At 37.7% G+C, this 23,456-nt stretch overlaps 1 protein-coding gene across 3 annotated transcripts in view; it reads right to left on the bottom strand.

The window, feature by feature from the left end:
• FNIP1 (folliculin interacting protein 1) overlaps window positions 1–23,456 on the bottom strand; it is a 120,245-nt gene that overhangs the window by 7,856 nt on the left and 88,933 nt on the right. For all 3 annotated transcript variants that reach the window (XM_068979515.1, XM_068979516.1, XM_068979517.1), the window contains 5 exons: window positions 14,157–14,303; window positions 13,104–13,273; window positions 8,918–10,328; window positions 7,913–8,081; window positions 1,199–1,396 (listed from right to left, as the gene is read on the bottom strand). In XM_068979515.1, the coding sequence (XP_068835616.1) occupies window positions 1,199–1,396; window positions 7,913–8,081; window positions 8,918–10,328; window positions 13,104–13,273; window positions 14,157–14,303 (2,095 nt within the window). The remainder of the gene's footprint in view (window positions 1–1,198; window positions 1,397–7,912; window positions 8,082–8,917; window positions 10,329–13,103; window positions 13,274–14,156; window positions 14,304–23,456) is intronic.

The raw sequence follows: 23,456 nt of genomic DNA, 5'->3' as shown, positions 1-23,456 counted from the left end.
CCAGCTCTGGGTCTATCGTTCATAGCTTTTGTCTTGTTGATCTACAAAGGTCTTTAACTATGCTGTATTACAGTTCTCCTAACCAAAAAAGGAAAGAATCTTGAAATCTTAGAAATGGCATCTTTAGAAAAAGGTTATCAGTGTTATAAAAAAGGATCACCCAGGGACTTCCCTGGTGGTTCAGTGGCTAAGACTCCACACTCCCAGTGCAGGGGCCCTGGGTTCAATCCCTGGTCAGGGAACTAAATCCCAAATACTGCAACTAAGACTTGGCACAGCCAAATAAATAAATAAATAATTTAAAAATTAAAAAAAAAAAATCATCCAAAGTCCTAATATGAAAATGAGGCTACACAATGCACTGACATTCTGCACAGAGCTTAGGGCTTGTTACATGTCATTACTTCACACAATACTAAGCCAGGTACTGCAGAAGTAGACTATATAGACAAGTACATGTACATATCCTTTTCTGTCTTAGCTTGAGTTGCAATAACAAAGTACCACAGACTCAATGGCTTAAATAACAGATAATTATTTTCTCACAGCTCTGGAAACTGGGAGTCTGAGATCAGGGTGTCAGCATGGCTGAGTTTTAGTGAGATCTCCCTTCTCCCTGTGTCCTCACACGGTAGAGCAAATGGAATCGCTCTCTTCCTCTTCTTTTAAGGCCACTAATCTCATAATGAGAGTCCCACTCTCATAACCTGCTGCTAAGTCACTTCAGTCGTATCCGACTCTGTGCGACCCCATAGACGGCAGCCCATCAGGCTCCCCATCCCTGGGATTCTCCAGGCAAGAACACTGGAATGAGTTGCCATTTCCTTCTCCAATGCATGAAAATGAAAAGTGAAAGTGAAGTCGCTCAGTTGTGCCCGACTCTTAGCGACCCCATGGACTGCAGCCTACCAGGCTCCTCCGTCCATGGGATTTTCCAGGCAAGAGTACTGGAGTGGGGTGCCATTGCCTTCTCCGTAACCTAATCTAACCCTAATTATTTCTCAAAGGCCATCACATTGCAGAGTATGGCTTCAACATATTGATTTTAGAGGAACACGAACACTGTAGTCCATAACACCTTCTTTCAAGAAAATAATAATGAAGGTAACAGTAGTATTCAATGTAGGCACATGAATAACAATAGGGTTAAGTTAGCTATCACAGTGCCCACAGTAATTCAAGCCTTACACATACTTACAAAATTTGGAGACAGGTTATGTTTATAAAGCTGAAGAGTGGAATGAAGCAGATTGGAAACAAGACTGGAAACCAACACTTCTTTTCCCAATTTATTATCTGTCATTCGTCTCTGGCTACTGGCCACTTGAACAGTCCATTTATCCATATCTGCTATAATACAGACAGCTTCTGCTATTGGTTCATCCAATACTGGATGCTGGAAAAAAAAAAAAGAAAAAGAAATCATCTTAAAAAAAGAAAAGTTTTCAAAGATACTGTTAATGGGATGGCAAGGAAGAGAAACTAGACAAAAACAAAACAAAGGAATATGAAACTTCTGAGAGCTACTGCCAAAGAATCCTTGACGGTGAAGAAAGTAGCTCAATAACAAATACCCTGAGATATCTTATAGAAATCATAAAACATTCATTACCAGAATTTTAATCCAGAACTTGAATTTTACCAGTATTTTGATCATTCATTCAACAGATTTACTGAGTGCCAACTATGCGCCAGACAACTGAAAGAAAATACTTTTACTTTGAAAGAGCTAAATATTTTAAAAATAGGAAGGAATTAAATTCACATGAAAGGTCAATAGTAAGGTTCTGTGCTAACTATCCCATCTAGTCAGGCATCAATTTGTTTGAGCACCTCAGAGGCTATCCCTTGATTATCTCTTCCTAGGTATGTGTGCTAGGTTTTTCTATTTTACAAAAATATATATCCAGAGTACAGATACAGCAGTTAAAAAGGAGACAAATCAACACATACTAACATGTTTCATCTCAGGATACTTGGTTAAATGGGTGGGAGAAAAGTCACCACTCGCAGCTTCCCAGGTAGTAGAGTAGTAAAGAATCCACCTGCCAAGCAAGGCAGGAGACACAAGAGATGAGGGTTTAATCCCTAGTTTGGGAAGATCCCCTAGAAGAGGAAATGGCAACCCACTCCAGTATTCCTGCCTGGAAAATTCCACAGACAGAGGAGCCTGTTGGGCTACAACGGAGTTGCAAAGAATCAGACACAACTGAGCATGTGCACGCACACACTATATCCCAGTTATGTTCTTAAAAATTCAGATCTTTATCTAAATGAAAATGTATAGAAAAAAGAAAATACTCAAATCAAACTGTTTATTATAAAGTTTTCTGTGAAGAAGTACGAAATATTAAGAGTATAGAGAATTTTCACTTTTTGCTTTGTATATCTTTATATTGCTTAAATTTCTATCAGAAGCATTCACCTAAATGATATTTAAATAAGAAAATTTAAGAAATAGAGAGAAAAACATTTTTAGCTCACATATGTGGATAAAACAACCACAGGCATATGCCTGTGCCCTTAGGTTCCCATGGTTTACCCACGAAGAATTAAGTACATAGTACCACCATAAATAAGAGATGCTCAATACATCTTTTTGTATTCAGAAAGGTAAGGCTTTCTTCACCATTGGCCATATGAATTAACATATTGGCAGTAAGACTGAAATATAAACTACAACCTGAAATACTTAAACCCTATGGCTTTTCTCCTTTATAACTTTCACTATTACTAAAATTTCACAGCAAGAATGTAACAAGTTTACTCCTGGAAAAACCCAAGTTGGCACCCCCGCCCACCCCCCACAGGGATACCTCCTGGTCCAGAATAAAGCTTTTTGCTTGATGCTAAGGAAACAAAGAGAAGGGAGCTCACAGTCCTATGAAGGAGATAAAAAGAAATACATATGCAGCTATGAAAATACTTGTGTAACAAATTAAACAGTCACCAAGTGCTGGGGTACCAGAGGAGGGCAACGGTGGGTTCTCTATGACTGGAAGTTACACAGTAGAAGGAACACAAGGATATGACACTGAAGTATGAATAGCATTCCTAATGAAAAATGGAAGAGGATTATGGATAATTCTGTAAAGGGGAATACCATGAAAAGACTCAAAATGAGAAGTAGATGCATGTAACCAAATTTGTGAAAAATGATACTGAGAAGTGGGAAACAAAAGAATGCAAAGGAGGAGGCTAGAAAGCTAACACTGTGAAGACTTCCCATGGAACTCTAAATTCTGTATTTATTTTTATAAATGGTAGTTAAATATTTCTTATTCAACTCTTACCAAGGATATAATACTTTTCATCAACTTCAATACTGAAACATAATTTTGGAAATGGTATATACATGTAAAGAGATAAGGTAAATCTTACATTTTTAAGAAACAAGAAAAGAGTGAATATATATTCAATGTAACTACTTTTGTTCTTATAAAAGAAAAATACAGTGGGAGATAGGATTAAATAATTTAAGTGGAAAACAAGCTGTTAAAGGAAGATACTTCTTGCAAAAGCAGAGGGCATCTTCAGGAGATGAGAATTACAATGGAAATCCATCTACTAGCCTCACAAGGAAATGCCTAAACAGGTAATGAGGAAACTGCTATGAAATAAACATATCTCTTTTTTAAAGGCTTAAAAATTACTTTAGAAATTCACTTCATAGCTCCTCAATCAAAAGTCACATGGCTAAGATTTTAAAAGCCATTTTTTTCTGTTAAGATAAAGGAAAATGAGCCCACATCAGTAGTTTCTGAAGAAGTATTAGTTTCTCAGTCGTGTCCAACTCTTTGCAACGCCATGGACTCTACAAGCTCCTCTGTCATGGAATTCTCCAAGCAAGAATACTGGAATGGGTTGCCATGCCCTTCTCCAGGGGATCATTCTGACCCCAGGATCAAACCCGGGTCTCCCACATTGCAGGCAGATTCTTTACCCTCTGAGCCACCAGGGAAGCCCAGTTTCCCAAGAAAGAAGGGCCTAAAACCCAAGTCTGAGACTACAACTGATCCAAATCAAACTCACTTACAGTTCAGTTCACTCACTGAGTCGTGTCCGACTCTGCCACCCCACGCACTGCAGCACACCAGGCTCCCCTATCCATCACCAACTCCCGTACCTTGCTCAAACTCATTGTGATGCCATCTAACCAACTCATTCTCTGTCATCTGCTTCTCCTGCTGCTTTCAATCTTTCCCAGCATCATGGTCTTTTACAATGAGTCAGTTCTTCACATCAGGTGGCCAAAGTACTGGAGTTTCAGCTTCAGCATCAGTTCCTCTGTTGAATATTTGGGATTGATTTCCTTTAGGATAGACTGGTTTGATCTCCTTGCAGTCCAAAGGACTCTCAAGAGTCTTCTCCAACACCACAGTTCAAAAGCATCATTCTTTAGCGCTCAGCTTTCTTTATGGTCCAACTCTCACATCCATACATGACTACTAGAAAAACCACAGGTTTGACTATATGAACCTTTGTCAGTAAAGTAATGTCTCTGCTTTTTAATATGCTGTCTAGGTTTGCCATCATTTTTCTTAAAAAGAGCAACTGTCTTTTAATTTCATGGCTGGAGTCACCATCTGCATTGAGTTTGGAGTCCAAGAAAATAAAAATAAAGACTGTCACAGTTTCCATTGTTTCCCCATCTATTTGCCATGAAGTGATGGGACCAGATGCCATGATCTTAGTTTTCTGAATGTGGAATTTTAATAAAGCCACTTTTTCACTCTCCTCTTTCACTTTCATCAAGAAGCTCTAATTTTAGTTCCTCTTCACTTTCTGCCATAAGGGTGGTGTCATCTGCATATCTGAGGTTATTGATATTTCTCCCGGCAATCCTGATTCTAGCTTGTGCTTCATCCAGTCTGGCAGTTCACATGATGTACTCTGCTTACAGTTAAATAAGCAAGGTGACAATATACAGCCTTGACGTACTCCTTTCTCAACTTGAAACCTGTCAGTTGTTCCATGTCCAGTTCTAACTGCTGCTTTTTGACCTGTATCAGGTTTCACAGGAGGCAGGTCAGGTGGTCTTGTATTCTCATCTCTTTAAGAATTTTCCAGTTTGTTATGATCCACACAGTCAAAAGCTTCAGCATAGTCAATGATGTAGATGATTTTCTGAATTCTCTTGCTTTTTCTATGATCCAACGGATGGTAGCTGGTTCCTCTACCTTTTCTAAATACATTTGGAACATCTCGAAGTTCTCAGTTCACATAGTGTTGAAGCCTACCGTGGAGAATTTTGAGCATTACTTTGCTAGCGTGTGAGATGAGTGTAATTGTGTGTTAATTTGAACATTCTTTGTCATTACCTTTCTTTGGGATGGCTTCCCTAGTTGCTCAGCTGGTAAAGAATCTGCCTGCAATGCGGGAGACCTGGGTTTGATCCCGGATTGGGAAGAAGAAGGGAAAGGCTCCCCACTCCAGTATTCTGGCCTGGAAAATTCCATGGACTATATAGTCAATGGGGTTGCAAAGAGACAGACAAGACTGACTGAGTGACTTGCACTTTCTCTTCTTTGGGATTGGAATGAAAACTAACCTTTTCCAGTCCTGTGGCCACTGCCGAGTTTTCCTAATTTGCTGGCATATTGACTGCAGCACTTTAACAGCATCATCTTTTAGGATTTCATATAGCTCAGCTGAAATTCCACTACCTCCACTAGTTTTGTTCATAGTGATGCTTCCTAAGGACAACCTGACTTCACAGTTCCAGATGCCTGGCTCTAGGTGAGTGATCACACAATCATGCTTAGCTAAGTGATTAAGATCTTTTTTGTATAGTTCTTGCCACCTCTTCTTAATATCATCTGCTTCTGTTAGGTCCATACCATTTCTGTCCTTTAGTGTGCCTGTCTCTCTGCATGATATGTTCCCTTGGTATCAATTTTTTGAAGAGATCTCTAGTCTTGCCCATTTTATTGTTTTCCTCTATTTGCATTGATCACTTACTTAGGAAGGCTTTTTTATCTCTCCTTATCTAGTCTTTGGAAATTCTGCATTCAGATGGATCTATCTTTCCTCTTCTCCTTTGCCTTTTGCTTTTCTTCTTTTCTCAGCTATTTGTAAGGTCTCCTCAGACAACCGTTTTACCTTTTTGCATTTCTTCTTCTTGGGGATGGTTTTGATCACTGCCTCCTGTACAGTGTTACATAGTTCTTTAAGTACTCTATCAGATCTAATCCCTCGAATCTATTTGTCATTTCCACTATATAACAGTATAAATTCATTTTAGGAGTTGTTAAAGGAACAAGGGGGCAGTACCAGTGATTTATTCTGAAGCTACTTCTTTTCACTCAATGGATTATCATAAGCAATGTCCTAACCTAATAAAATTTCAAGTTAGTCAAATTCAGTCCTTTCCTTAACCATCAACTTCTGGAAAGAAACAGCCTATACCCAATAGGAACATATTCTTACTTGAGAATACATTTCCTATTTTGTGACCTGGAAGTATCTGAGGTTGGATACAAATACTTTCCTCAAAACTAGTCAGTTTTCTTCATTTATCTTTTTTTTTAAGAGAGAGAACCCCAATATTTTAAAGGAAACAGGTTTTAGGGACATTACAAACTGCTGTTCAAACTAGCATTGTCTTTGGAGAAGAAAATACCAAACATGCGTAAGAACATGAAAATAGTTCTAAATTTAAAAATTGGTCAATATCTTCATTTCTGGAAATCTAGCCTAAAGAAATAACCTTAAATTCATAAAACACAGCAACAGTATCAACGTTATTTGTAACAATAAAAGGAAGAAAAGTTGTTTTTTAAATTTGAGCAATAAGAGACTAAAGAGCACAGAAATAAGCCCATGTATATATGCGCAATTAATCTGACTAAGGACTCATGAATAGTTCCTTCAATAAATGGTGCTTAATGAAACTGGACCACCATCTTACACCACACACAAAGTCAATTCATATGCTAAATGAGTTCTATACACCATGACCAAATGGGATTTCCCCCCCTAGGAATACAAACAGTGGATTAACATCTAAAAATCAGTCAATGTAATCTATCACATTAACAGAAAAATCCACATGATCATTTCAATAGAGTCACAAAAGTATTTGACAAAACCCCACACTAGGTCATGATTTAACAGGGTAGGGCACAGAAAACTCAAAACACTAGGAATAGAACTTTATCCAGCTGATAAAAGAGCACTGTATAAGAATCCAACAGCTAACATCATTACACTTAATAATTAAATGCTTAATGTCTTTTCCCTAAGAAAAAGAACAAGATAGAGATGTCTAACATCAGCACTTCAATGCAACACTGTACTAAACGCTCTAGGCTATATTATCAGGCCAGGGCAAAAAAGAGGCACCCAGACTGGAAAAGAAGACAGTAACATGAAGCTGTATGTAGAAAACCTCAAAGAAGCCACACAAAGAACTATGAAAACTAATAAAAGAGCTCAGCAAAGCATCAGGATACAACAGCAATATATAAAAAATCAACTGTAATACTGTATGCCAGAAATGAAAATTAATTCCATTCACATTTATGCATTTGCAATATTTTGATGTTATAAATAACTTGGTGATGAACACCTAAGAATACACGTAGAATTTTCTGTATTTTCAGATTTCCAATTTGACAGATTCAGTAATTTTCACAATGACAGGTACAAACATACAGGTAACCACATATAAAGTGATGGATTTAGAGAACAATTGTGTTCTGTGTGTGCATCCGTGTGTGTTCAGTCGTGTTCAACTCTTTGAGACCACCAGGCTCCTCTGTCCATGGAATTTTCCAGGCAAGAATACTGGAGGGGGTTGCCATTTCCTTCTCCAATTACACACTGAAGTGTGACCAAAAAAAAGGCAACTCTGGGTTCTACTGGTTAATAGTTTGTCCGAATAAACTTAAGAGCAGTGAAGGCCACTCACCTGCACAGCATGAGATAAATCTGACACCAGACACTGACGGAGCCTCTCATCATTCCCGATTCCTTGAAGAACAAAGTCAGGGACATAAGAAGAGCAATAGCCACCCAGCAAGGATCTCCCAAAGTTGGCAATGTTGGGCTGAACAGCACTCACTTCAATTAACTTCGACCTGGGAGAAAAGTTCCAAAAGAAGGCGCATCTATTCAGTAATAAATATATTTTACAAACATACAAAAAAAATTTGGACTCTACTAATCCACATTTCCAGTGCCATCATTCTCTATAAAATATACTAAAAGTAAAGTCATCCTTAAATAAAAACTGGCCTAAAAACAAACAAAAAAACCACACTGGCTTAAGGGCTCAATGAGAACACAAAACACTCCTTCGTATCCAAAAACGGTTTGATGGACAACTGTAATGAGATGAGCATGAATCTTTCACAACAGACTTTAGGAAGGCTATCCCTTGTGTATATGTAACACACCCTTAATACAACCAAATTACAGAAACCATCACCTAAAACCAAGTATAAATAATTCACAAACCCAAAGCTTGGTGTGTAACATCTCAGGTATGAATCTCTTCCTTGTATTCTTGACCGAGAGTATATGTTCTATGCTTTCCTCTTATCTCCAAAATGATTTCTAACAGCTATTTCCTACCTTCTCTCAGTGATCACCTCTCCCTAGTTGCCAGGCTCAGCACAGGTTCTCTCTGAGGAGCATAATTCTATCCTAAATGGCTTGAAAACTCCTAGACAGTAGGGAATCTCCCATACACCAACATAACTTTTCTTTAATGTCCTCACAAAGCTTTTCCACAGTACCTATGAGTCTTAGCCTTTAATCCTTCTTGTAAGAGCACATCATAATCAAAGAAAATTTGTCCAGAACAATGATCTCTTCTTTTATATTAGCTACAATCAACTTTCAGAGACCAGTTAAAAAAAAGAATGGTACATATTTTTATAAGTTATATGAAAGGTTAAAACTGTGTACTCACCCAGGAAAAGGTATCTCATCTTCTTCTGCCCAATCCTCCTGCTCTCCTCCATAATAACTGTTTCCTTGTCTGGCTACATCTTGACCTGTATCTTCACTTTCACTGTCCCCAAGGGCACTATCTGAACTTTCATTTCTTGGAATGTCCCATTCAGCTCCCACAGCAATTTTTTTCTCTGAACTCTCTTTATCCCCATGGGGGACAAGAATGGAGAGTGTATCTCTTTGGTCTTGTTGAGGAAAACAGGTTTTACATGAATCTTGGTGAACTGTTCCTACACATTTGCAACATTCATTGTTTGGTTTGCTATTTTTTGTACACAATCTTTTTGAAAACTCTAACATACAGCAGTGTTGTTTACTGTCTGTACTTGTTTTAAGTGGAATATCATCAATAGTCCTGGTTTCAATTGAATCATCATTAAAATATTCATCAAATAAACTCATGCTTTCTAGGTCAGAATGATTCCAGCAAGGGCGTTCACAGGGTTCTCCAGATACTATGTTCGGTGTATCAGACTCTTCAGATTTAGTTGTTTGTTTAGTTTCTTGATGCTGATCAACAGCCCCTCTTTCTTCTTTTGGTGATTTGGTGTGATGCCTGGTAATCTGATCCACTACTGCCTGACTCCGAAGTTCAGTATCTGAGTCAGGTGACATAGAATCCCCAATCAAGAAAGTAACCTTTGTCTGGGTTGCCTCACAAGAAAATGCAGCTGTCACCAGCTTATCTGGAGGTTTTTTTTCCACAACCATTCCTGCAGATCTCAACACTTTACCTGCGTGATTACCTGAATCTAGCAGCTCCTCATTCTGCCACGTTTCCTCTGCTAGGTCTAAGCCTGACTTTGACAATGCACATCTGTCTACTGGAGCAGATCCTGTGCAAACAACTGTTTCTAACTTGGTATCAAGGCAAGTTCTTGACTTATCTCTGTACTGTTTAACATCGGGAGCATTTTCTTCTTGGCAGTCCGGAGAAATCATTTGGCACTCATCTGAAATTCCAAGCAGCTCCTTAGAGCTGTTCTGAATATCTTCTCTCTCTTGTCGCGAAACATTCTCTGTATTTTGCCCAAGGAGTGGACGACTGCAATATTTACAGTTACAATTAGGAGTCCTTGTCTCTTCCGACTCTTTAAAGAGCAAACTGCTTTTGTTTCTATGCATTGTGATCAGCACATACTCAGATTCTTCTATTTCCCCTTTCTCCAAAGTGGTAGTAATTACTGTGCCTGGCATAACAATGGCTTCATCTTCTCCATTTTCTAAAAGATGGGTTTCTTGAAGTTCAGAGCATCTTATGAAATAAGTAAGAAAATAAAGCAGCCTCTGGACCATGTCTTGTCGTTTGCCAACTACCACAGTCCTTGCTAACCGTACAGGAGAGCCAATAGCGCCATATAAGTCTCCTGAAATAGAAAAATCAGTTAATGGACATATCCTCTACTTATACAGCTAAGCAGCCTATTTGCAATTAACAGAAACCTACTCTTGTTGTCTGAGGGGTAGGTCAGGTTTTACTTTTGGATACTTCAGAGATGAGTGATTATTCAGGAGTAGGATGAGATGAATGATCTTAACCAAAAAGAAAGATGAATGGAGGGGCTTTCTAGCTTCCTCCTGAAGCAGCTGCTTTGGTGCTGAAACCACAACCAGTCAGTCAGTTGTGAAAGTCACATTTACCAAGAACATGTTCCATGCCAGTCCCCTTGCAGAGTACAGGGTAGACAAGTACTGACTAAAGTACTTATGTGCAAAAGCACTTCTGTTGAGGACCAAGGAGAGGAAGGCAGTAGAAGTAAGAATGAGCAGAGCTGAAGTAGTCACATCACATACTTAACTTTCCTTCACTGAAATTATATTCCTGAACCTCAACTGTTGCTGTCCTACTCAGGACCTCACATTAACTTCCATGTTTTTAAAAGTTCATTTTCCTTTCCATTCCATTCCCCAGAGAGCTGGATACTCACGACAGGCCCAAAAGGGCAACATGTTCAGCTTCATCATTCATTTTCACCTCTGTATCCAAACTATACATGAACAGCTACTACATTTTAAAAGGGGGGGAGTGGAATTTAATTCAGCTTTTGAAAAACCTCTATTTTTACTTTATAAAAATCTCATACTTTTTAAAGGAAAGAACATAAACAGGTCTCAAATAATATACAGACTGTATTAACATGATACATTTTCTCCTCTAGCTAAGACACTGGCTCTAGCACCACAACGCCACTGTTCAAACTACTCCCGAGGTTTCCACTAACAAGCAAATACATTGAAACTGCTTTGGCATGGAGTCTTTCATGACTGGTTCCACTTTACTTTTCCAGGTTTATCTTCTGATAATTACCTTTTCTCATCTTTATTCATCCAAAGTCCAAGTTAAAGTGGGGTACTTAAACTGGACCCCTGAATACGCTCAGCACTTTAACACCTAGGCCCCTTTACTCATGCTATGTACTTTCACGTCCCTTTGTATCTCTGTCAGCTCCAAGTTTCCCACCCAAGCATCTTCCCTGGGACAAAAGTAAGCTTCTGTAACTGAACTCCCACTAAACTTTTAACTTCTTATAGCTCCTATCTGAATTATCCTCTTTGTCCATATACATTTTACCTAAAGTATAAGACTATCATTTCTTAAAGACAGTCATCTTTATATCCTCCAATGCTCTTTGTACAGAGCCTTAGATATACTGTGCATTCAATAAATGACTGTGAAACTGAAAACAGATTTGAAATGTTCAAATTAAAAAAAAAAACTACTGAATCACTTGATTTGGAAAAACATATGTGAAATAGTCATACAATGAAATACTAGTTAGCATTTATAAAGAATGAATTAGCAATACATATAGTATAGGTGAATCTCAAAATAATTATCCTGAATGAAAGAATTCAGACCAAAGAAAAACACTTAGTGTTTGATTCCATCTATATAAAATTCTAGAAAATGCAAACTAATCTACAGTGATAGAAAGCAGATGAATGGTTGCCTGAGTATAAGGGAAAGTGAACAGGCAGAGTAGGGAGGAAGTGATTACAAGGGGCATGAGGAAAATTTGTAATGAATTTTGCCTATATATATCAAAACTTACAAAACTGTATACTTTATACATGTGTTTGTTGTATGCCAATTATTCCTTAATTATGTAGAAGAAAGAAAAGGGAGGGAGGGAGGGAGGGAAGGAGGAAATAGAGTAGGAATGAGGGAGGGAGGTTGATTGGTCATATGATTAATAAGCCACATGACAATCTGCCTGGCAAACTCACGCACCCTAAGCTCACGCACCCTAACAACTAAGAGAAGTTAAAAGTTTCTACCACAATGTTCTCACTAGTTCTTTCCCCATCACCAAATACCAACAGCAGGGATAACATCAACTACATGTATTTACCGGCCACTGTCCTAAATACTATACTCATATTATTTCATTTCCTTTCCACATTATAAAGTATGTACTATTTATTTTTTATTTTATTTATTTTTGGCCACTCCATGCATCTTGTGGGATCTCAGTTCCCCAACTAGGGACTGAACCCAGGCCAAGGCAGTGAAAGCACCGAATGCTAACCACCAAACCACCAGGGAATTCCCTATACTATTTATTATCCCTACTTTATAAACAGGGTAACTGTGATTCAAACATGGTATGCCTGACTCCCCAGCCTATGCTTAAATTTAAGCTCCAGGCTACACTGCCTTTCTAACGACTGTCAACTCATCAGCTAAACCCTTTCTCCTGTTACCCATTTATTTAGTGGGGTGTGCAGCACTAACGGCAACATTTTCAAAATTTACTCAACAAAAGAAACAAACATGGTACTATGGAAAATTCAATGACTGCTTCTCAGTTAACCAGATTTATTCTAGAGATCACAGGTAACTGTTCATTCATTCTTTCTAGGCAAAGTACTGATACAAAAAATCCAGAAGACCCCAAAGTTAGTAGTAAATTCTGCTCCTTTGTTGCAGTTGCAGGTCTCTATCCATAAGGAATATTATACATAAGACGGGGATAAGACAATGTAGCAGTCATGAAACAACAAGAAAGAAGTGCTTTAGAAAGGAAAGGGAAAAGAGAGCACTTAGTTTTTCTCTATTTATTTTTGCTATAAAATAACTCCAGATAGTTACACAGAAGTCTAAGTATAATGCATTAGGTAAAGGTTTTTAGAATACATACCCAATTGTGCCCAAAGTGGATTATACGGATGAGTCTTTGCCAACATGTCCACACTCTGAGAGGAATGTTTTTCTAAAAATATTTTTATAGGTGGCTGTCCATTTGGCATGACTGTTGGAACCCAGGCAAGATGATTGGTCAAAACTGCAGTAATGAGTGCTGGCAAGAATCTGAAAACAAAATGCATCCTATCAGATTCTAACCTGCTTTCATAAAACCTCAAGCAAAAAGCAGGTGATAGAATAAAGCAGAGAGGGTACATGGCCAATCATCATAAAAAAGGGAAAGAATAGAGGAAAGGATAGCTAAAGGACAGGTATATCACCAAGATGAAAACAAAAGTTAATAAATTTTTTGTTGTACTAGTTAAAAGAAAATTCCTCAAAATAAAGACAGCATTCACAAGGAGCTATTTTGACTCATAATTAAAAAACAAAAATGCCATTTTATTGGAAAAACTATGGATTCTTTTCAGTGTTTATGAATCAACCAGTACATCTATACATTTCCCAATTAGTGAAAAGGAAAATGAAGGAAAGTATTAAGAAAACTTTGTTTAGAGAATATAAACATTTAAATTACTCATCTAGAGTCGAAGAATTTGATGAATGATTAGAAGAAAGCAATATGATAAAGTACCATACTGAAAACATTGTTATTGGCATTGTGGCACTTACCTATATATTTTTAAGTTATTTTCTATAGAATGAAACTGCATATATAGATGTAATTATGAGAAATGAGAAGCCTCACACAGTTTCGTAAGATGTCAGGAGTTTTAATACAGAAACACATTTCTACTGTTTCTCAACATAAGGTTCTTTGGCCTTCTTCTGTATCTTTTAATTATATTAATTACCTTTTATAATTCTGTCTTGCTCATTAATAATATGAAAACTTCCAAAGGCAATGATTAACTCTTTCATTTTTGTAACTGAACTTGATCACAATCTAGATATCCAGTTATTATAAATAACAGCTAAGACAGTTAAGATAGCTTAGATGGATGGATAGATGCAAGAAAGGGAGGATGGGAGGGAGCGAGGGCCATACTGATTTTTTGAAGCATTTTCCATTAGAAAAGTGAACTCCTTCATGAAACGATGGCAAAGTTGGTTCTTTTCTGGAGTCCCCGACATCATTGTAAGCCAGACAGGCTCTCCAATTCGTGGCATTGTATAAAGATTACAAATTGTTGTTCTAAAAAAAGAGGAAATCACATTATAAAACTCAGTTCACACAATTACATACTCTTAATGTTGCTGGCTCCCACCTAGGTTATTAAAAGATTTAGAAAAGAGGTAATGAATGAATCAAGTCTTTCCTTCTTTGTCCTCAGCATAGTACCAAGGGAAAGGGGGAACATGAACTCAAAATGTTTTGGTCCTAGAACTGGATCTGTGCTCAAAGACTGTGCCTTTGGATAAATTACTGCCCTACTTTAAGCATCAGTTACCCTTACCTGTAAAATGAAAGGAAAGGACTAGATGATTTCTAGACCCTTTCTAGCTGTACACTTCTCAGGTATAAAGCTATACTTACATCTATATTTCAAATAATCAACAACATCGAAAATTATTTTAAATGGAGTAACAGCTTGCCAATAGTACCCACTCAGAACAATAGTTTATCAGCATCATTTTGTTGCCTGTGCTGAGACTCTTCCACTGGGATGAACCGGAGGGATGGTATGAGGAGGGAGGTGGGAGGAGGGTTCAGGATGGGGAACTCGTGTATGTCCGTGGCGGATTCATGTTGATGTGTGGCAGAACCAATACAATATTGTAAAGTAATTAGCCTCCAATGAAAATAAATAAATTTAAATTTTTTAAAAAAAGAATACCTTTAAGATGGCAATTATAATTTTTTTTACATTAATATCTGTTCAGTAAAGTACTATACAGTCACCAGGATAAGCAACTCCCACAACGTTGGGGCTTAAGAAACTGGTCAGTCTCGTAGAAGTCACAGAATGGTATCTGACTTCCTACTCTCTCAAACGGTCCTCTCTAATAGAACTTTTAGCACTAATGGGTATGTTCTATTATCTGCACTATCCAACTTGGTAGCCACTAGCCAGTCACATGTAATTACAAAATAACTAAAATATGGTCAATGTAACTGTGGAATTGGATTTTAAATTTTATTTTGTTGTAATTGAATTAATTTAAATAGCCACAGGTAGCTAATGGTTATTAATGTATTAGTAAGGCTCTAGAGATTTCCACAAAGCTCCAATACCTACCTTAATATAATTTAAAATAACTAGAATTCTGGTGGCTTCCCTGGTGGCTCAGAGGTTAAAGTGTCTGCCTGCAATGCGGGAGACCTAGGTTGATTCCTGGGTTGGGAAGATCTCCTGGAGAAGGAAATGGCAACCTACCCCAGTATTCTTGCCTAGAGAATCCCATGGACAGAGAAGCCTGGTAGGCAGCAGTCCATGGATTGCAAAGAGTCAGACACGACTTCACTTTCACTTTCAAAATTCACAAAGAAAAAGAATTCTGTTCCTTGTTCAAGTTTTACTGAATCTCAACCTAATATGAATAGGCTATATTACCATAAAGTGACAAATACAGGTCACATTAATGAATTATTGGTAGGGCACAAAATAACTGCTGAGAACTTAAAAATGTATGAATGGAAAAAACTACAGGCATCTTAAAGAGAAAAATAGGAGTAGGATATAAATGAGGGATATGTGATAATGCTTATTTTTAAATGACTATTAAGGATATCCAGATAGGATAAAACATTGAAAACAAAAGTTTATCCACTTTTAGTTCTTATGCCCCAAATGAACATTACCTTAATGATTTAAAAATCAAATGAACCACTACAACAGATAGAACTTTAGTGAATTTTACTGAAACTTTAGTGAAAATTAAAATTACAGATCTAATAAGATTCTAGAAGACAAAACAGAGAAGAAATGTTCACTGAAGTAGCAGGGTAGAGAAAGATGATGCATTATGGTGCTCATAACGGGCGACATGTACAAAGAGAAGCTAATTTGCCCCAGTGAAGTGAAGAGAGTCTAAGTTTTCAAAAGCAGGTCAGGAGTAATATAGGACTATAAACTGACAGACTAATTCAAGTCCATAAATGGTTTGTTACCCCTACCTTTTACCCCATCAGAGGTAGCAACGGACCTGCCCAGGGAAATGACATCCCCAAACCCTCCCTGATATTTGAATCTTTCATAGTACATAAATACACATATAGTAAATCTTGTGGTATTAAAATTTCATGGCAGAGGCAGCCATTATGGGGGGAAAATGTTTAAATATGCTCCTTTAGGGCAGTGAAAATGAAAAAAGTTGAGCAACACTGCTCTAAAGTAAGCTTCTCCAATCTGTTCTCCCAACCTTTATTTTGGTTCCTCGCTCTCAATTCTTAATGGGCAACCAACATTTGATACTAATACATAGGTAAAGCCTCCAAGGAGAGAGGGACACAAACAAAGACAGAAACACGCACACAAAGGACTCCAGAGGAAATAGGAAATAATATATTCAGAAAAAGAAAAGAAAAATATGAAAGAAAGACATACAGATGATCAATTCAGGAGTGTCAATTTCTAATAAAACAAACTCAAGAGAGAAAATAGAGGAAAATAAATTATCAGAGAAACTAATTTACCAAAGCTGAAAGACAGTGCTAAAACCATACTGAAAGGCTAAAGGAACAAAGATCAAGTATGAATTCATGGCAGGAGATAAATATGCCCTACAATTGATTAATCAGGAAACAGCTGCATTAAGTATACTGTTTAATAATATGGAGATAAATAACAAAATAAATACTTAAAGAGTTAAAAGAGGATGTTCTTCAGAAAAAGAATGGGGATAGGAGAGGTAGGATAGGGTTCATTTACTTTTCATTATTGCAACTGTCAGTATGTAATTTTTGTTTCTTAACCATGTGAATGTCCTTTTTGATTAAATGAATGAACAAGCTGATCAACTCATTTTTCAGAAGTTTCTTCAGAATAATAGTGTCTACCATTCAGTTCAGTTCAGTCACTCAGTCCTGTCTGACTCTTTGCGACCCCATGAACTGCAGCATGCCAGGCCTCCCTGTCCATCACCAACTCCCGGAGTCCACCCAAACCCATGTTCATTGAGTCGGTGATGCCATTCAACCATCTCATCCTCTGTCGTCCCCTTCTCCTGCCCTTATTCCTTCCCAGCATCAGGGTCTTTTCCAGTGAGTCAGCTCTTCACAGCAGGTGGCCAAAGTATTGGAGTTTCAGCTTCAACTTCAGTCCTTCCAATGAACAGTCAGGACTGATTTCCTTTAGGATGGACTGGTTGGATCTCCTTGCAGTCCAAGGGAGTCTTCTCCAACACCACACTTCAAAAGCATCAATTCTTCAGCACTCAGCTTTCTTCACAGTCCAACTCTCACATCCATACATGACCACTGGAAAAACCATAGCCTTGACTAGACAGACCTTTGTTGACAAAGTAATGTCCTATTTTTTAATATGCTGTCTACCATTAGGTTGGTGCAAACACAACTGCGATTTTGGACTGTGAATCTTAAATTATAACCAGGCTCAAACACATCTTTATTAATCAAAACAAGAACCACTGCAATCAACACATTTTTGCCAATGATAACTAAGTTTGTTTATTCCTACAGTGTAAAACTCCATTTCAGGATTCAACGAACACTTGGAAAGCATTTTCTGCCTTCTGCTGGTTGTGGAAGCATTTTCTCTGTAAGAAGTTCTCAAGAGGCTTGAAGAGATGGTTGTCAGTTGGCGAGAGGTCAAGTGAAATGGCAGATGAGGCAAAACTTCTTAGTCCAGTTCATTCAACTTTTCAACTGTTGGTTGTGCAATGTGGGGGTAGGCGTTTTCATGGAGAAGAACTGAGTCCATTCTGTTGACCAAAGCCGGCTACAGGCACTGCAGTTTTTAGTGAATCTTATTGATCTGTTGAGCATAATTCTCAGATATAATGGTTTCACTTGGATTCATAAAGCTGCAATGGATCAGACCAGCAGCAGACCACCAAACAGTGACCATGACCTGTTTTTGGTGTAAGCTGGACTCTAGGAAGTGCTTGCAGCTTCTTCTCGGTCCAACCACTGAGCTGGTCGTCACATAAAATCCACTTTTCATCACACGTCACAATCTGATCAAGAGATGGTTTGTCGTTGTGTAGAATTAGAGAAGACAACACTTCAAACCGATAATTTTTTTGATTTGCGGTCAGCTCATGAGGCACCCATCTATCGAGCTTTTTTCACCTTTCCAACTTGTCTCAAATGCCAAATGACCATAGTATGGTCGATGCTGAGTTCTTCAGCAACTTCTCATGTAGTTTTAAGAGGATCAGCTTTGATGATCCTATCAGTTGGTGATTGTCAACTTCTGATGGTTGGCCACTAGGCTCCTCATCTTCAAGGCAATTGTCTCCTTTGCAAAACTTCTTGAACCACCACTGCACTGTACGTTCATTAGCAATTCCTGGGCAAAATGAGTTGTTGATGTTGTGAGTTCTCACCACTGCTTTATGACTTATTTTGAACTCAAATAAGAAAGTCCTTCAAAATTGCGTTTTGTCTAACATCACTTCCCTAGTCTAAAATAAATATAAAATAAATAGCAAGTAAAAAGTCATTAGCAAAAAATAAAGAAATGCACATTAAAATGATATATAACCAACCACATTTATTTAAAGATGTACTCCAATACCAAATAGTAAAGTTCAACAATGCAAAACAGCAATAAAATTGCTTTTGTACCAACCTAATACAAGTCTATGCCACAGTCATACTGTTAACATTAGCATAGCCGAGTCTCAGGACATTCTTTTTAGAGTTTTGATATATAAAACTATGCACCGTGACTTTGAAGTGTATCAAGTGAAAAGAAGGCAAAAAAATTACATGATACAGCTCTCACTACACAAAATTCTGTGTTATCATTAACAACCTAGAAATAATAGTACTTGCTCTCTAGCCCCTCTAATGATTATTCCCTACTGATGAATGGTAAGAAAGGTAAGTATTTTCAGTCCTCTGACCCTTTATTTTTCTTCATCTGTCCCTAGAGAATGAAAAAGTCTATTTACTTAGAAGGGAACTATGACATGATTTAGTTTCCATTGATATACATAAAATCTAAGTAAAAATCCAAGGACTTCAATGTATACATATGGCTGATTCACTTTGCTGTACAGCAGAAAATAATACCACACTGTAAAGCAACTATATGCCAATTAAAATTTAAAAAAAAAAAAAAACCCAAGGACTTCATGTCTGCCAGGCAGCAGTGCTAACTAAACATAGTTCTCAATTCTTTAGCTTACAGGACTTCAATACACATGCGAATCATTTCCTTCCTCTTCCTTCTCAACTACCCAAAATTCATTAATCATCTCATTTCAAATAAACACGTACTTTAAAATGCTTCTCATTATTTGCAGCAATGATCTATGAAGTCAACAGAAACACTGAATTAGTGAACAATGAATCACTGTTCATGAGGAAAATACAGGATCATGTTCTTGTGATCCACTGGTCACAGCACTTTTGTCTATCAGTATATAATCTTGTTTGATGTTTTTGTTTAGACACTTTATTTAATATTCTGTCAAGTCATTAATAATGAATTCACAGCCAACAGCACTATGATGCATACCTTGAAAAAGCTTATCTAACACATATTTTCTCTGTAAGGCACATCATAACCTTCTTGCATTTATGAACATTAGCTAGCATTTCAGCAATGTGCTTATGGATCATTTTTTTAATATAAATTTATTTTAATTGGAGGCTAATTACTTTACAGTATTGTGTGGTTTAGCCATACACTGACATGAATCCACCACATGTGTACATGTGTTCCCCATCCTGAACCCCCTCCCACCTCACTCCCCATACCATCCCTGTGGGTCATCCCAGTGCACCGGCCCTGAGCACCGTCTCATGCATCGAACCTGAACTGGCAGTTCATTTCAGATACGATACATGTTTCAATGCCATTCTCCCAAATCATCCCGCCCTCGCCCTCTCCCTCTCCCTCAGAGTCCAAAAGACTGTTCTATACATCTGTGTCTCCTTTGCGGTCTCGCATACAGAGTTATTGTTGCCATCTTTCTAAATTCCAAATTCTAGTATGTGTTAGCATACTGTATTGGTGTTTTTCTTTCTGGCTTACTTCACTCTGTATAATAGGCTCCAGTTTCATCCACCTCATTAGAACTGATTAAAATGCATTCTTTTTAATGGTTGAGTAATACTCCATTGTGTATATGTGTACCACAGCTTTCTTATCCATTCATCTGCTGATGGACATCTAGGTTGCTTCCATGTCCTGGCTATTATAAACAGTGCTGCGATGAACATTGGGGTACACATGCCTCTTTCAATTCTGGTTTCCTCGTTGTGTATACCCAGCAGTGGGATTGCTGGGTCGTATGTCAGTTCAATTTCCAATTTTTCAAGGAATCTCCACACTGTTCTCCATAGTAGCTGTACTCGTTTGCATTCCCACCAACAGTGGGCTTCCCTTTTATCCACACCCTCTCCAGCATTTATTGCTTGTAGACTTTTGGATAGCAGCCATTCTGACTGGTGTGAGATGGTTCCTCATTGTGGTTTTGATTTGCATTTCTCTGATAATGAGTGATGTTGAGCATCTTTTCATGCATTTGTTAGACATCTGTATGTCTTCTTTGGAGAAATGTCTGTTTAGTTCTTTGGCCCATTTTTTGATTGGGTCATTTATTTTTCTGGAATTGAGCTGAAGGAGTTGCCTGTATAATTTTGAGATTAATTCTTTGTCAGTTGCTTCATTTGCTATTATTTTCTCCCATTCTGAAGGCTGTCTTTTTACTTTGTTTGTAGTTTCCTTCATTCTGCAAAAGCTTTTAATTAGGTCCCATTTGTTTATTTTTGCTTTTATTTCCAATACTCTGAGAGGTTGGGTCATAGAGGATTCTGCTGTGTTTTATGTTGGAGAGTGTTTTGCCTATGTTTTTCTCTAGGAGTTTTATAGTTTCTGGTCTTACATTTAGATCTTTAATCCATTTTAAATTTACTTTTGTGTATGGTGTTAGAAAGTGTTCTAGTTTTATTCTTTTACAAGTGTTGACCAGTTTTCCCAGCACCACTTGTTAAGTTCAGTTCAGTTCAGTCGCTCAGTCATGTCCGACTCTTTGCGACCTCATGAATCGCAGCACGCCAGGCCTCCCTGTCCATCACCAACTCCCGGAGTTCACTCAGACTCATGTCCATTGAGTCAGTGATGCCACCCAGCCATCTCACCCTCTGTCGTCCCCTTCTCCTCCTGCCCCCAATCCCTCCCAGCATCAGAGTCTTTTCCAATGAGTCCACTCTTCGCATGAGGTGGCCGAAGTACTGGAGTTTCAGCTTCAGCATCATTCCCTCCAAAGAAATCCCAGGGTTGATCTCCTTCAGAATGGACCGGTTGGATCTCCTTGCAGTCCAAGGGACTCTCAAGCATCAATTCTTTGGTGCTCAGCCTTCTTCACAGTCCAACTCTCACATCCATACATGACCACTGGAAAAACTATAGCCTTAACTAGATGGACCTTTGTTGGCAAAGTAATGAAGAGATTGTCTTTTATCCATTGTATATTCTTGCCTCCTTTGTCAAAGATAAGGTGTCCATAGGTGCGTAGATTTATCTCTGGGCTTTTTATTTTGTTCCATTGATCTATAGTTCTGTCTTTGTGCCAGTACCATACTGTCTTGATGACTGTGGTTTTGTAGTATAGTCTGAAGTCAGGCAAGTTGATTCCTCCATTCCATTCTTCATTCTCAAGACTGCTTTGGCTATTCCAGGTTTTTTGTCTTTCCATACCAATTGTGAAATATTTGTTCTAGTTCTCTGAAAAATACCACTGGTAGCTTGATAGGGATTGCCTTGAATCTATAGATTGCTTTGGGTAATATACTCATTTTCACTATACTGATTCTTCTGATCCATGAACATGGTATATTTCTCCATCTATTTGTGTCATCTTTTGATTTCTTCCACCAGTGTTTTATAGTTTTCTATATACAGGTCTTTTGTTTCTTTAGGTAGATTTATTGCTAGGTACTTTATTCTTTTAGTTACAATGGTGAACGATATTGTTTCCTTTATTTCTCTGTTTTCTCACTGTTAGTGTATAGGAATGCAAGAGATTTCTGTTTGTTAATTTTATATCCTGCAACTTTACTATATTCATTGATTAGCTCTAGTAATTCTCTAGTGGAGTTTTTAGGGTTTTCTATGTAGAGGATCATGTTATCTGCAAATGGTGAGAGTTTTAATTCTTCTTTTCCAATCTGAATTCCTTTTATTTCTTTTTCTGCTCTGATTGCTTGGCCAAAACTTCTAAAACTATGTTGAATAGTAGTGATGAGAGTGAGTACCCTTGACTTGTTCCTGACTTTAGGGGAAATGCTTTCAATTTTTCACTATTGAGGATAACGTTTGCTGTGGGTTTGTCATATATAGCTTTTATTATGTTGAGGTATGTTCCTTCTACTCCTGCTTTCTGGAGAGTTTTTATCATAAATGGATGTTGAATTTTGTGAAAGGCTTTCTCTGCATCAATCAAGATAATCATACGGTTTTTATCTTTCAATTTGTTAATGTGGTGTATTACATTGATTGATTTGCGGATATTGAAGAATCCTTGCATCCCTGAGATAAAGCCCACTTGGTCATGGTGTATGATCTTTTTAATGTGTGGTTGGATCCTGTTTGCTAGAATTTTGTTACGGATTTTTGCATCTATGTTCATCAGTGATATTGGTCTGTAGTTTTCTTTTTTTGTGGTATCTTTGTCTGGTTTTGATATTAGGGTGATGGTGGCCTTGTAGAAAGAGTTTGGAAGTTTACCTTCCTCTCCAATTTTCTGGAAGAGTTTGAGTAGGATAGGTGTTAGCTCTTCTCTAAATTTCTGGTAGAATTCAGCTGTGAAGCCGTCTGGACCTGGGCTTTTGTTTGCTGGAAGATTTCTGATTACGGTTTCAATTTCCATGCTTGTGATGGGTCTGTTAAGATTTTCTATTTCTTCCTGGTTCAGTTTTAGAAAGTTGTACTTTTCTAGGAATTTTCCATTTCTTCCAAGTTGTCCATTTTATTGGCATATAGTTGCTGATAGCAGTCTCTTATGATCCTTTGTATTTCTGTGTTGTCTGTTGTGATTTCTCCATTTTCCTTTCTAATTTTGTTGACTTGATTCTTCTCCCTTTGTTTCTTGATGAGTCTGGTGAATGGTTTGTCAAAATTTTATTTATCTTCTCAGAGAACCAGCTTTTGGCTTTCTTAATTTTTGCTATGGTCTCTTTTGTTTCTTTTGCATTTATTCTGCCCTATAT

The sequence above is a fragment of the Capricornis sumatraensis genome, chromosome 9, assembly GCF_032405125.1.
Source record: "Capricornis sumatraensis isolate serow.1 chromosome 9, serow.2, whole genome shotgun sequence".
NCBI lineage: Eukaryota > Metazoa > Chordata > Mammalia > Artiodactyla > Bovidae > Capricornis > Capricornis sumatraensis.
The sequence above is the reverse complement of the archived record's forward strand: the minus strand, read 5'-3'. Positions and strand labels throughout refer to the sequence as shown.